We start from the raw sequence: 15947 nt of genomic DNA, 5'->3' as shown, positions 1-15947 counted from the left end.
TTGCTAGGAATTTCTTCACGTGAACTCTTCCTGTTAGCACACAGGATTGATAAAAGCAAGGAAGGTAGTTGTGGAACAGCTGACCCAGCTACTGGTGTCAGCCCAGAAAGTAATTTAGAGCCAAAAGAAAGAATAACAACCTTAACTACAGTAACCCATTTGTAGAGACAAACTTTCAGAAAGAATGCTCTTAACTGAGGGCAAATTACTACCACCTACACATGGCAATTTCAGGTATATTAACTTCCTTGTTTTCCTCATCTCTCCCATCTGTTTCCTTTATTTTTGAATGCCCACATCACAAGTAGTGTTAATTTCTATTTGCCCATCTCCCCTTTCCCTCCCCTCTTACTTCCTTGCAGATTTGCCAGCGGCACAGTCTGCAGACACTCTCCTCTTCAGTGGACAGACTCCAGGGGGATCTCAGAATAAGAAAGGAAATTAATTAGGAGTTTCACTCAGCCAGGAAGCGTTAAAGCACACAGCAGCTGGAGGCAACTCACTGTTTTGACTGGGCTATCAAAATGTGCAAATCACTGTACCTGTTTATTCAGTGTCTCCTTGTCCTGCCGCTGTTCATCCCACCGGGGATGCTACACAAGAAATATTTGTTAAATATTCATTCTCTTTAGCAAATTGTATCTTTCTCATAAAATTCCGAACTGCCATTTTAACTACAAGATCAAGTACTGCTTACAGATCTTAAGAGTGACTAATATTAGCAAGTTCCTTTCCTCTTTATTCTTATACTAACATACCAGTTTTGCATATCATTTAACATAGCATTTTATTTACTCCTTTTCATACTTGGAAAACTGATGCTGAGTGGTTGAGTTTGAGGTGCTGAAATAACAACATGCAGCGAAGATGTGTAGCAAGTTTATTTATTCTGCTGCACCGGAGCATACTCCAAACATGGAGCAGGATTCTCACAAACAGAAGGGAAGACAAAAGCTTTCCAAAGCCAACCATCAGATTCTAACACTTAAAAGGCATAGGGTGTGTCTGCCACTTTTCCAGTCTGCTGTGGAAAGGCACATAGGGTATCAGCACCCATCCCAGTACTCCAAAGATGTGGCTGGAGATGGGATTAACAGCAGTAAGAGGACATCACTCTTACTCTATGTCCCTCAACTCTAGCCTGCTTGTGTGTGCTGCCCTGAAATTATGCTTCTGAATGTAATGTAGTCATACCCTGTGACTGGGCTAGGTGTCATTAGCTCAAGAGATTTTCTTCCACCACCTGCAGTAATTGTAGAAGCATTGTCTCTTGTGCACTGTGCATGAGGCAGAGAGACAATGTGCCAGAAGGGCTGACTCTGCCATTCTGAGGTTGGAGCTGACCAGTTAATTCATACAACAGATAATAGTAATTTGGGGAGCACACAGACTTGTGGGAAAGAGGTGAAAGCAAATTTATTATTACACCTTTTTTAATGGATACTTGAAACTTAGTGTCCTCTCGTAGCAGGTAACACTGTCAACTTGGCCTATAATGAAAGATGACCTGTTCCATTACTCAAAATGGTGATAAAACCAGTTGTCTCAGTTTCATTCAACACCTTAACAGTTAAGAATCCTGAAAAACTGCCTTATGAGTGGTCAACAAATGCACTGCATGGAATCCTTATAGTTTTTTTCAGAGCCTTTAGGCTCAGTCTGCGTTGACCTGAATCCTGTAAATAAATCTTGCCCCTTTCCACTCCACAGAATGAGAGGTGGCATGAGTTTATCTTCTGGCCACTTAGATCCACCAGAATGCCCTCCCCAACAGGTCAATTCACACACAGGCTGGACAAGCTAAAGGGAACAAGTTGTGGACCACATGGGAATGGTATCATAAAACTGAGAAGTTACAAGTGTTATATTCTGAATGTGAGAAACATCGAGGCCTTTGTGCTTTTCAAGAACTAGAACACTGAGAGGAACATGAAGATGGTCATTAAGGACATAAATCAACTTTATCATCACAGCTTAAATGCTGATTAAGTCTCACAGGAGGAGCAGGGATGGGAATGGACCTTTATGGTTGGTAATATTTTCTGAATTCGCTGTGCCTGCTCGAGTTTCCCATCTCTTTAGGTGATTTCTGCAGAGACAGCGAGGTGAAGTCTTCTTCTGGATTGCAAAGCAAAAAACTTGGGTATCAGTACTTAGCCATACAACTGGAATTTGAACATTCTTTGAGGAACTGACTGAAATAACTTCTGAAACATGAAGATGAGCTACATATCTAGATGAAGACAATCTTCAAACAGACAAATCCTGCCTAACATGAGCTTCTAAAAAACCATTCAATACTGTATTTATATCTAGTGCAAAAATATATATTCCAGTTAAGAAAAGACTTATCTCAGACACTCTGATGTCATCTCAACAGATGTCAGATACTGCTTAAATTGTGAGTCGGCTTTGAAGCCTTTTGCATCAGATATCAAGGTCACTCATCCAATTAAAAAATCAGAATTAACATAGTAACCTGTTTCCTTTTCTCAGCGTTGTGGGTACATCTTGTGATTGCTGCTGATGAAAACATGCACCTCCCTAATACCTTGATCTCTCCCTGTCTGACTTTTTCTGATTCACACAGAGACTGGATGTGCACTAGACATTTTCACAGTTATTAGTACAATAGATGCCCTGACTGGGGACTCTGAATCTCACCAGACACAAACAATGCATCCACAAGCACCATGTGTAATGTTCTATATTTCTCTGAAATGTAAACTCGTGGTTGCTTCCCAGTATAATTCCCACATCCAATTAACACTTGTCAAATATACATGCTACAACCAAGAATGTTGAGGTTACCCTCATCATTCGTTCTCAACTGGAATTAAAAAATAATTGCAATATATTTAAGAGACACTAGAGGGAAGCCAAGATGTCTCAACAATCCTCTCCAATAATACTGCTTGCAGTCCTAAATGCAAAGATAAAAGAAAACATCCTTAACACGGTGTAGAAAATACCAGTTATACTTACTGTATGTAAAGATGCCAAACAAATGATTAATTTACAGCATGGCTTTGCTGTTTCTTTTTCACTGACATTCCACATGCTGATAGGCTCCAGGCTGTTCCCTCTAGGTGTTCCCTTGGTGAGCCTGGGGACTTTCACAGTTGTAACACTTACAATAATGTCTTGAAGCATGCAGACAGCGTGATAACTTGCTAATATACACTGTCAATACAAGTGGTGAATATGTTGGTGTGCTTTCTTCCTTAGTTACTCTTTGTTGCCAGTTGCTCCAGTAATTTCTACTCTGAACATAATGGTTTTGATATTTCTTTCAGTACCCATCACAATGACAAGGCTACCAGGATCTCTGGTTTATCCCCTCTGTGTGTCCCTTCACCAGCATTACAAAAAGGATTCACTTTCACCCGCAGTACAGAGGTAAATCAGATGCAAATATGGTCAGAACAACTGGTTTATATTCCTTCTCTGAGCTGCAGTGATCAGGCACAGGGCTTCTTTAGGGGGCACCAAAATGCTCTGGTCATATGACTAACTTCTCCTTAAGTTTCCCTTTCCACTCTCACAGTTTCTTACTATGCCACCCACATTTGCTCCCAAACAAGCAGCTGTTACCCCTTTGCCACTGCCCCCAATTTTGCTGACTTGATATCCTCATTTAGTTCTACCCTGGCCATCACTTCTGTTAAATTAGTACTGCTTTATTTTGCCCATTGAATACTGCTGTTTTCTCATCCTGCTGTCTTTTTAGAAGCGACGCAAATTAGGGTTAACCATTGACACGTAAACCTTAACATATCTGTTTATCTTCACTCCCCAGCAAAAGGGGTAACAAAACAAAAACAGAAAAAACATTTGATATACAAAATAAGCTGATGGTAACACAATGCCAAAAATAGCTTATTATGTTAAGTGCAAGGGAGAAAAGCCTTTATATAAAGCTTGATTGCAACAACATTTCAATTTACCAGTTTAAATACAAGACTTGCATTAAAATATTTCTTCAGATACATCTCTTGCTCTCTAAGGTGTGATTTTTTTAAATTTATATACACATATCCAGTTGTAACACTTGACAGTAGTCTCATGAAGCATTCAAAGAGTATAACTTGATAAGTACACGCTGTAGATATGAGTGATTATGTCTGTACGATTCCTTCCTTCAAGGGTTTATAACATTTTGTTGAGTACTAGCCTCAGACAGGTGACCAGCCACCTGATACAGTAAAATACCCCCAAGCCCTTCCTAAAGTCCCACAGTCTACTCTCTCAAAGCTCACTGGATCCAGATGGTGTTGCCTCTTTCTGGTCTGCGAGACTCCACTGTCAGTTCTCCAAAAGTAGAGAAAAACTGCTCCATTTCCTTCTGCAGCATATCATTCCTCTTCTCTGCATCCTCCTTCGCCCGCTCTGCATTACGCATTTTGATTTCTACCATTGTGAACTTCTTCCGCTCCTGATCCAGTTCTTCATGCAGGGCCATCATTTCCGTCTCCAGGGTGAGATTTCTCTGCTCCAAGCTGCATAAATGAAATAAAAGCAGACAGCTCCTGAGCAGCACTCCTCACTCACTCAAGCAGAAACGCACACCACCACCAAATTCATACAGGCCTTTTCATTTACAAAGCTCAGACTACAAACCATGGCTTCCATCAATGAACTGTTCTCATAGGGCAATCTCTGTGGTAGCTCATTTAGAAAATGCCCTGGAACAGCCACAAAGGCAAGAGGCACAGAGGCAAACAGCTCCATCTAATTCTCCAGGAATAGGCTAACTACTCCTTTTACTTCTGGAAGTGCTGACACCCAGCTCCTGCTGTAGTTCACTAGTGTCACCCACAAGGCCACAGTAATGCCCTGAACGCCTATGTTTCACTGCTAATCTCCTTTCTTCAGCTGATTTACCTGCTGTATCTATTTGCAAATATGGATCTGCATATATCCGTAAATATGGACCTCATGAAGCTCAACAAAGTGAAGTGCAGGGTCCTACACCTGGGTTGTGGCAATCCCAGGCACACCTACAGGTTGGGTAGAGAAGTGATTAAGAGCAGCCATGTGGAAAAAGACTCGTAGGTGATGGTTCATGAAAAAGTAAAGATGACCTGGCAGTGGGTGCTCACAGCCCAGAAAGCCAAACGTGTCCTGGGCTGCATCAAAAGGAGAGTGGCCAGCAGGTTGAGGGAGGCGATTCTCTCCCACTCTGCTCTGGTGAGACCCCACCTGGAATACTGTGTACAGTTCTGGTTCTCCCAACATAAGGACACTGAACTGCTGGAGCAAGTCCAGAGGAGGCCACAACGTTGATAAGAGGACTGGAGCACCTCCCCTGTGAAAACAGGCTGAGAAAGTTGGGTCTGTTCAGCCTGGAGAAGAGAAGGTTGCGTGGAGATCACATAGCAACCTCCCAGTATCTGAAGGGGCCTACAGGGAAGCCGGAGAGGGACTCTTCATCAGGAACTGTAGTGACAGGACAAGGGGAAATGGCTTCAAACTGAAAGAGGGGAAATTTTGGTTAAATATTAGGAAGAAATTCTTTATTGTGAGGGTGGTGAGGCGCTGGAACAGGCTGACCAGAGAAACTGTGGATGCCTCATCCCTAGCAGTGTTCAAGGCCAGGTTGAATGGAGTTCTGAGCAACCTGGTCTAGTAAGGTGATCTCTCTAGGAAGGTGTCCCTGCCCATGGCAGGGGAGTTGGAACTAGATGATCTTTAAGGTCCCTTCCAACCCAAACCATTCGATGATTCTATAATCTTAGTGGTATTAAATACACAGTAGTCATGCATATTAAACATTTTATGAAGTGCTCTCCTGCACTGCATACCATGCTGAAAATAGTGATGTGGGCAAAAGACTGCAACATTCTGTGTGCTGCACTTTGACTGGCAGCTGCTGTTGCCAGTAGCTGTCACATGTTGTGATCCAACTAGGACTTGCAGTGCCAGAGGTACTAAGGCAAAGAGCTGCTGTGTAACAGAGGTGAGAACAGAAAGTCCTGAACAGCCTTACTGAAGAATCCTTATTACAAACACAGCACATTCAGCTCTGTTCTGCTGTGACTAGTTAATGTGTGCACTAAGTAATGCTAAGCCCAGACTCTGAGGTTATTCACTGACCATTATGGCCATCCACCTCAGCAACCTCGTGTGCTAGCAGAGTCTGCACTACCTGTAGACAAAGACACAGGCTGACCTATTAAAGAAGGTGCCTCCTTTAATAGGTTCGAACTGTGAAGGACAGCCTCAGGCAAAGCAGCAGAACAGAGACAGGACTGTGAACAGAGCTAACTCCCAGGTGCTGCACCGTCTCAAGAGAAATGAGAACCGGAAAGGAGTCCAGCAGTCTCCCCAATCCCAAAAAATTCTGGATGGTGTAAGCCAACAACACTGCTTTCAATGAAAGGTGATATTCAGTTGCCTTTCTCAGTCTTTGGAGAACAGGCATCAACTAATGAAAATGTTCTGAGAGCCTAGTGATTTAGTTAATTATATTTTAGAGAAAAAACTCACAAGGTTCTGGCTGTATTTTTGACACCAACAGGACAGCATGTCACAACTGTGGCAAACAACTGCTCTGAAACAAACCCCTTGGGATCACGGTGTCACAGAAGCAATGCCAGAGTATGTCAACACTGAAAGATGAGAAACTCACTGGCAAGCACCTAGTGACACAGTAGTGACTGCACCTGCTGCAAGTCATGAGAGGGAAAACTTGGATTTACTCTGCAGAAGGCAGTGAGACGGTAGAGCCAAAACATCTTACCTTTTTATCCTTGTCTCATACTCTAGTTTTTGCTTGGCCATCTCTTGCTTCAAGCTGGACACCAGGCTGTGCAAAGCACTGTGATTGTTAGTGCTGTTGGCCACAAACGTTTCACTGTTATCGCTGCTGCTGGTGGCTCGGCTGCTATGGCCCCCCACACTCCTTCTGTCACTTTTGTTCTCATAGTCACCTGGGTTAGAGAGGTCTTCATGTGGTGGCCCATCCAGCACAGAGTCTTCAAAGTTACCCGCATAAAAGTCCTGCTCAGGGCAGGTGGTGGTGGATGAACGACAGGAGTTGGAGTTCTCAGGGAGGGATATCTCACAAGAGGACGTTGACCAGGTGGCACTGTCCACGCTCTGTTTGTCATCAGAGTTCACCATAGAGAACTGCTGGTGGACATTGTCGTAGGTGGAAAGCCTGTTGTGCTGTCCTGACTCACTCACAGCATCCTTCTGCTTGTTGTCCCTCAGAGTGACGTAGCCATTGGGCACCCAGCCCGGGGCCCGGTTGTTGAGGGTGTTGCTGTGCCCGTCTGTGCTGGAAACACCCATCCGCACACCTCCGTTCTGCACGCTGTGTGTTCCCATCTTAGTCACCGGTCCTTTCAGGGATGACGTTCTCCTGGTTTGCAGGGAACAGTTTGGTAAGGTCTGGCTCTTCTCAGGGCCCTCCACAGAGCTGCTGAAGGACCCGTTGGTGACTATGCCGCTACCTTTATTAAAAGCAGGATTCTTTTTCACCATGAGTGGTGGGCTTCTGGTGACATCGAGTTTCTGGATGCTGTTCCTGGGACTATTTGTCTTGCTGCCTGGCAGGGCAGTTGGAGACTCACTGTCCATGCTTCCCCTTTGGGGAGACTCGGGCTTGTCCCAAGAGCAGCGCCTCACTGCCGTCTCCTTGGTATTGTTGTTCTCTTTGTTCTGTAGCTGCCCTGCAGTCGTTTTCTTTGGAATTTCATTGTTGTTGTTGCATACCTCAGGTCCCACCTGAGGGTCTGCATCCTTGGGAAACAGCTCTTCATGTTTGCTAATCATCACTGACATGAGCTGCTGGACTACTACAGTACCTGAAAAGAGACACCAAGCACATGGTCATGAATGTCCTGTTTTATTTAAGGCCTAAACATACTTTATTCATCACAGTCCACAAATGCTTAATAAACATTCAGCTTATACAAACGTTTACACAGTGCATCCATTTGTGTAACACCCTGAATGTTTAACAAGACTGAAGTGCCTCCTGGCTACAGGGCCACATCAGCATCAACTCTTCCTTCCACCAAACCAAGCCAGCAGGCCTCACAGACCCCCTGAATAACAGGAACATTTGCAAAGAAGCTATTACAGTGACAGCAACTGCATCCCTGGAAAATCACAGAAGGAGATGATGAGTAGCAAAGGATAACATCATTCTGAGTGATGTGTTTCTACTCAATGTGATGACAATTTCAAACCCAAAGTCTTATTCTGGCACAGCACCTATATTTATAAGTTTAGCAGAAAATGGGCAGGCAAGGGATTTGCCTTCTGGAACACAGACATTTTAGTCTTCTGAAGCAAAATGAGATGGAATTAATTTAATGTGAATGCCTTTAACCACTCCACAGTGAGACTATATGCAGTCAGGAAACTATGCCACATTATAGCACAGTATGGAATTAATACAGGATCACAGCTTGCTGCATGCTGTAATAAATGGCTACCTCTCCTCTTAAAGAACAACCCCTTGGTGTGCACACCACTTGACTGCACTGTAATTTACACACTAACATTTAGAACTGGACTTGGCGTGATAAAGATGTGCAACTCTATTTTGTTAAGTAGATCCTCATTAAGGATTATTAAGAATATTTCAGGAACAAGGTCAAGGTAGTTATAATAACCACCTCATTTTTAAACTCCTAAAAAGCTTTCAGAGGCTTGCTGTGCTCTTCTAATCAATAACTTCCCACTGTGCAATATGGTTTCACATCAACTCCTTTGTAATATTCTGGATGTTTATACCCCGCCCTTTTAAAATACAAGTACCAAGAGCCAATTCAACGTGGGTACTCAACATCTTTTTAAGTGTTCTCGTTTGTTTGTTTGCTATGGCAAAATCATACATTAGAACTAGGCAGCAGGAAAATTCACTTAGTTACTCCCGTGGCACACTTGGCTGTATTCCTTCTGAGAACATTACCTGTTATGTGCAGAACTTTACTACAAACATTGCACTGTACTCAGGCAACTTTTACCACTGAATTTGACAGGAAAAAATTGCCCCATGGTTGGAATTCTGAAAAAAAAATCTCTCCTGAATCAAACAAACCCAACTCCTCATCCCCATTATACAGGTACGGTTACACATAGCTGCATGTTTGACTTTGAATGACTGTGGAAGAAAAGCACTCTGTATATTCCAAAAACAGCAATGAGGAAAGGTGGCAATAGGCACCAATCAACATACAGTCTTTGCTAGAAGACATTTAACTATGTGTAGAACAATTGCAAAGCAGCAATGTCTTATGTCAAATCTTAAAGTTATGCTTAAAGAGAGGTCATAAATCTCTTTATTCAAACCTGTTTCTCATTAGCAAAAAAATATATGTATTTTCATACAGCAAGTGTAGTATCCATCCCATTTCCTATAGCAGTCACCATGATTTTAATGCTAGGGCTGCTGATAAGCAGGCTGGAGAGTTGCTTTCAAGAACAGGAAAAACACATTATTTTCCCTTTCTACTCAGTTTAAAATCAAACAAACCAACTAAACAACATCAACAAAAAAACATGAAAATGAAAACTTTCTTGCACAAACTTTCAAAAAACCCAAACCAACTCACCAACTTTAGAAAACAGCCAGTTCCCTTTATATTCACAAATATAAACCTAGAAGATAGTAATTTATTTAGGAATGGCTAACACCTCTCCCCATCCCCAGTCCCCAACTTGTTTCCCTGCCCCAGGTGAGATGAAGATGCATTGTGTCCTACCAGCAAATGTCAACCTCTGAGACACCATTCTTACTGACTTCAGTGGTATAAATCAGCTCTGTGACATCTCTCCCCAGTTCCAATCTATTAAACAATTTGAGCCACTTTTTGCACTACTTTAATGCAAAAGCATGGAAAGAAGGGACAGTTTGCTACCTGACCAAGAAAAACATTCACAGCAGTTATCTACCAGGCTGTTAAGCTCTACAGAAGTGTCAGGGTAAGAGAAGGTACTACTTTAGTCAGTCTGGCAGTTCTGCAGATAGAAACAGAGACAGGCTGAAGTGATGGGCAGCATGTGCACACACACACACAAAAAAAGGTAACTCCTAAGAGAGACACGACAAGACAGCTGAAGAGAAAGGAAACAAAGCAGGAAAACACCTGTGTTTGCCTCTCAAAACATCATGGGGAGATGACGTAAGATGTGTAAACTAGGAATTCAATGACACAGTGAAGCTCATCTTTGCACCCCTGTATCAGACACAGGGCTTTCGAGGAAAGATGTACAGAAATCAGGGGAAAAGCCACAAATGCAGATTTAAGGGTACTTGAAACTGCACAGGTGTGATGATACTCATGCACAGTCATGCACGTAAATCAGACACCTGCTCTTGCAAACCCTTTTGAATGAAATGCATGATCAAACCTTCCTCTGTGATAATGAGAACCCAGACATTAAAGTGAAGCTGATGATTAAAACCCCTTTCCACTCTAAGTGTTCTGATTTGTCTGAGCTACTCTTCAGAAAGCTAAACCTGGGTATTCACAGATTTTATACATGATTTGGAAATGCCATGTTTCCATTCACAACAACACAGTCATTGTGATAAAAATTAAAAGGAAGAAGAAGGAAACAAGACTTCAGAAAAACAAGTAAATTAACAAAGTGGACAGGGAATTATAGTATCTCAGGAAGAGAAAAAGCATCATACAGAAAAGGAGTAATTCTATACACTCTCAAATAAACTATGAAAACTGTGTTTTTTGGGTTTAGGTAAAATTTTCAGTGCAAGCTCTGTGTACCTCCCTAATTTCTGAGAAAGTTAAGTAAATCCTACATATTAAAAAAAAAAAGGTGTTTGGAGCAAGAAAAGGCATCACGTACTTTGTGGAGAATGAAAGCCACAAAGATTAAACCTTGAAGGAGATTATAGGAGAAGATTGTCGTGTCCATGTTTTTACCTTAATCACAGCAAAATGCTAGAGCTGAACACTGCTGTAAGTACCAGAATGCAGACAACAATTTGATCCCTGTTGTGCAAGAAGGCATGTAATATACAACTGCCTTGTGGGGGGTTCTACACGGGTCACTGCAGTGTGAACCTGTAGTAACTTTTTCTCATAGTTTTTTTTAATATTTTACCACAGGTAAAATATTAACTGCACTCTAACCACACGTGCTTACTAAGAACATGCCATGTTTGCAGGAAGTGTTTAGAGAAAAGGTACATGTTTAGTAAAGTTGCCAGGGCAGAACACTCTCATGAAAAGTCTGTTTGCAATGCTGCATGTTTCAGTACCTTTTATAACCTGCAAGATTTAACCCAGAAGTTCATTCAGGTTGAACATTTCTGTGTCTACAGAACAGATGTATGGAGCTTACTGCATATACTACATGGACTGGTATGTGCTGTTAATAAACCTAAAGGCACTTCTTCTTTCTATTGCAGGTTATGTACAGTAAGCTCACCCTCCATGATAGTCAGAGGATCTTCCACTTTGGGGCGAAGGATGTTGGGGCCAAAAACGGTAGCCAGATTTTGCACGCTCATCTTGTTTACACCTGAATAAGACTGGACTTCATCAAGGAATCTGTGGGGAAAAAAGAGGTCCTTAGGAAACACATAAAAATTAAATGGAAAAAAAAGAAAAAAGTCAAAGCACGTGATTGTTCCTTAACACAGTTCAAGTATTCCATTCTGAGTACTCATGGAACATATTGAAATCTTAAGGCTATTGTCTTCAACTTCTTCAGATTTTCTTCAGAATGATACACTGATAAAAAAATTTCAATCTCATTCTGGACCAACTACAAGGTAACTGTTGAAGATGGCAACTTTCTCCAGCATAATTAATCAACTATTTAGCTCATAAAATTAAAATGCAAACTTTGAATTAATAAAAAGCTTAGATTCTTTTACATTTTAATTTTTTTATGCTGGGAACTTATCTCTAAGTTCACAAATTGCAACTGTGTGCAACAAATTTTTTAAGATCTTAGATGTATTCACAAAACTACTCTCTATACTACAAGATATATAGATATCTACATACAGTTTTCAAGGCTGTGCACTTCAGGAGGGCACAGCCAATGCCAATAACTACAGTCAGGGTCCTACAAAAAGGACAGAATATATTAACTTCTAACTTTTTGCACTCCTTGCAGAGTGCAGCCTGCTTACGAAAGAAAAGTCCTAACTGTGCACCTTGCTAGAGCAAATTACTAATTAGTCATGCAGTAAACCTACAGTTTTAGTGCATTCACTTGAGTTCACCAGTCCTCCAGCTGTGAGTAATGCTTTTCCTTCAGGGCACATACACAGACAGGTTTGTCTGTCAGTTCACAGTTATAAATACCATTGTGATATTCTTGCAAGAGCACTTACCTACAGATGTATTTCAGCAGATTATAATTGACAGCTGGCAGGCTCTTCACTTGTTTCACCAGTTCTTTCAGGCCCTTTAAGTGATTTAAGGAAAAATAAAGGGTGAAGAGGCACACTTTCTTACTATTTTACCAGACATTAAAAAAAGTCAGCAATTCCAATTTCAATTCCAAGACACTAAACACATCACCGATGCTGCAGTGTTCATACAGGTTATGATCAGGAACAGCTTGTAGAACCCACTTTGGTTTTGGCTAAGAAGGATTAGCTCTGGAAAAAAATAAACAAGTAAATAAATATCTTGGTTTCATCCTGTCTATTCTTTCTGTTTCATTCTTTCTTTCTTTGACCAGCAGCTCCATTTCTCCTGCTAATAACAAGGCTGAGGCTTCCAGGAACAGCTCTGCTTCAACTGTTTGGCATTTCATACGAGAAACTATTTGGTTATTTTACCCAGTTCTGGTCCATACCAAACTAATAAACAGTTATTTCAGTTTGTGCCCACCCTGGGAATGGGACAGGCAGAATTTCACACAGTAATTCTTGTCCCCTTTGGAAACAGACCTTGGCCACGCTCCTCACCACCCAGCACCTTTAGGCTCTTTTTCAATGTGGGGTTTTGGTACTTTGCCAGATTCAGTGGGGTTTTGGTTACAGTATGTTATGAAAACAAACGCAAGTCAAGATGGGCAGAGCATGATAGTGCAGAAGTTTGCTGGCTGTGGGTTAAGAAAAGAATTAAGATGTGCAGCTCTCTCCCTTAATAGTGACTGCACTTTCAACTTCTGCGTAGAGAAAGGTCAACTGAAAATCCAGTCAGACAGCTTTACAGCTGGACTGCTGAGCCACCAAAAAGGACTGAAGTGGCTCATCACCCATAGCCACTCCAGGACCAACTGCCAGGACCAACTGCCAGGACCAACTCCAGCACAGAAAGGCCACTGTAATTTGAATCTTGCTTTCAAAAGTAATTTTATAAAGTACTTCATGGCATAGTTACAGAGGAAATACATAAATACACTCGACTAAGTTACTGTAAAATTACAGAACTAATATAACTGAAGTGTAAACTACATGATGACTAACTGCAGGGCTGTCAGGTGGCTTTACATTGGAGCTATCAGTGTTCAGAGGCATATGCAAAACAAGTAAGCAAACAGCTGCAGCTTCGATTCCAAGGATCCCCTGCCACAACTTGTGCAAAGAGCAGCTTAAATTAAAACAGCTGAACAGCCCACTCCCACCTTTTGCAAGCAGCTGACAAGAATGTGCACCTTGTAGCAAGCTGTAAAGCACAGTGAAGAAACCAGTTTGATTTCAATAGGTCTAAGACATCAAGGCCATAGAACACAGTTTGTCAGATCTTTCTTCTCTTCCCATTTTATCATATGGGAACAACTACCACCTCTGCAGTTGGTAGTCATCATGAAAAGTCAGAAAGGAGACAGTTTCTTACTAAAAAGGGGGTCCTACTCATCTTAATTAATTAAAAGATTAGGTAGGATGGGCTCCAGTTCTAGCAGAATTTCAAATGTCAAAAAAGAATTAAATGGAAATAACCATCTTAGAAAATTAAGGGAGTAGACTGACATCAACAGGATACACCTATTTGGATGTACTTTGAAAAGAAAATATTAGGGTTGACTTAATTACCCATAAGCACACAGAACAACGTAAAAACAAGCACTCAAGTTTCTTATGTCTTCAGACTAAGTAGTGCCTACTACATAATATGTAGTAGGTGCACGCCACTGCAGGGCACATATTACCAGTCAGAACCCTTAATCTGCTCATCTCTGTTACACTGTTTCTTCAAGAGAGTCTGGAAGATGGCCTGCTCCATCTTTCTGAAGCTCTGTGATTCAATAACAGGCAAGGAGTAGAGCTGATTGGCCTTCAGTCAAGAGTCAGTAAAAGTTGGCATCCCAGCGCTCAGAAAAAAACGACTCTTGATTTAATGGCAAGAGTTGAACAGCAACCATCAAGACCCTTCCTTTTACAGTTCAGACTCTAATCCATGAAAACAGAAGTCTCTTCCATGCAAAATGAAAACTTTTGACTACAATGATGTTTACTTGAACTGGATTCAGTGTCATGCAATAAATACAGCTATGGTTATGCTATGCACCTTTATTCAGACTTCCAAAGGGCCCAGGTGGCAACAATTTTCATACAAAAACTGCCTCAATTAACAGATTTCATTAAATTAAGACACATTTAAAGTAGGACAATGACCAGTTTCTCTCCTCAAAACTGGAACAGCCTTTTATTTCATCTTACTCAAGTTACCAACTCACCGTTTCTTCCTCCTTGCTGAGCATTTTGGCACAGGAAAGGAAATCTTCGTATTTGGCGTATGGTACGACTGGTTCTGGGAGTTCCCTTAGGTACAGCTTAAGCAGTGAAGCGACTGTGTGCACATCTGTATTGCTGTTGGGTTGGAATACAAGAAGACATTACTGTGAATGAGGATAAGACAGGCTAAAAACTGGCCCTTTTCCATTGCCACCTCAGATTTTACTCATCAGCAGTATATACACTTACAGATCCTATCTGTAATCTGCTTTTTGTTGGGCTTTTCTGTCCTATAAAGAACTTAGGATATCCACAGGCAAATTTGTCAACTGGTAATTTATTCTTATAACTATACATAAGGCCCTATTTGCAGGCACAGGTATTGAGAAGATCCTGGCTCTTGTTGACAAACATCTCCCATCAGACATGCAAAATATGTCTTAAATGATGCTTTTCATTTTCCCCTAAGCCAGAAGCCAGGTATTACATTCACACAGTGGAGATTATTCTCCTACCAGAGACGGCCCCCGCTCCCAAAACATGCCCAGCATGTTTCAATTCCACTGTATCACCATCTCCTCTGCTATGAGTAGTAAGGAAGCAGGTTTTAAAGGAAACCATATATACCACAGGTGTTTAATTGAAGCTTCCCCATCTGAATTTACAGCTCTTTCCCTGGCATGCCTCTTTTTCCTGTGGGCTCCCACAAAATAACTACTCTGCCTTTCAGCTGTACTCTTACACTGAAAACCTGTATATACTTCACACACAGAACCATAAATCCCTTGGAAATGGGTTTTAGCTCTATCCTGTACTGAGTAAGCTAAGGCACCAAACAGAAAATGTCTGAATGCTAGCAGGTAACATTACAGGGCTGACAGTCAGAGACCTGATATGACATGTGCTTTCCTGTAACTACATTTGCAGAAGCTTAAGGGTTTTCTTGGATACAGCTAGTAAGAGCCTTGGCTGTTTATCAGGCATACTGAAAATAAGAAGATGGGGAGGAGAATCAAAATCACAACTTCGGTGTATGCAATCACACTTGCTTGAATGTTTCTGGGGTGTAAAGTTACATTCTGGTAACTTAGGAGCACGTCTCTGAAAAGTAAGTAGAAATTAGATAAAAGCTATGACTTAGCATGAAGAAATCTCTCTTGCATTACATCTGACACCATCTCTGGGTTTAGCCACTCAGGCATTTATTCAAATCCTTACTGGAATGTTCTACATGCTTTCCTTGGTTCAGATAAAGAGCTGTACTGCAAGCTGATATCTTTCCCTCTGATTTCTGAAGAATCAAAAAAGCAGACACTAAATTATG

The 15947-nt window shown here is 41.5% G+C and overlaps 1 protein-coding gene across 7 annotated transcripts in view; it reads right to left on the bottom strand.

Moving 5' to 3' along the window:
* Positions 1-866: 866 nt before the first annotated feature.
* The window catches only part of ARHGAP24 (Rho GTPase activating protein 24), a 214590-nt gene continuing 199509 nt past the window's right edge, over positions 867-15947 (bottom strand). For all 7 annotated transcript variants that reach the window (XM_027652834.1, XM_027652830.1, XM_027652829.1 and 4 more), the window contains 5 exons: positions 14626-14758; positions 12329-12402; positions 11413-11534; positions 6743-7811; positions 867-4499 (listed from right to left, as the gene is read on the bottom strand). In XM_027652834.1, the coding sequence (XP_027508635.1) occupies positions 4256-4499; positions 6743-7811; positions 11413-11534; positions 12329-12402; positions 14626-14758 (1642 nt within the window). In that variant the 3' untranslated portion in view covers positions 867-4255. The remainder of the gene's footprint in view (positions 4500-6742; positions 7812-11412; positions 11535-12328; positions 12403-14625; positions 14759-15947) is intronic.

This window comes from Corapipo altera, unplaced genomic scaffold, assembly GCF_003945725.1.
Source record: "Corapipo altera isolate COAL_440 unplaced genomic scaffold, ASM394572v1 69, whole genome shotgun sequence".
NCBI classification, from domain to species: domain Eukaryota; kingdom Metazoa; phylum Chordata; class Aves; order Passeriformes; family Pipridae; genus Corapipo; species Corapipo altera.
This window is presented reverse-complemented; position numbering and strand designations above follow the sequence as displayed.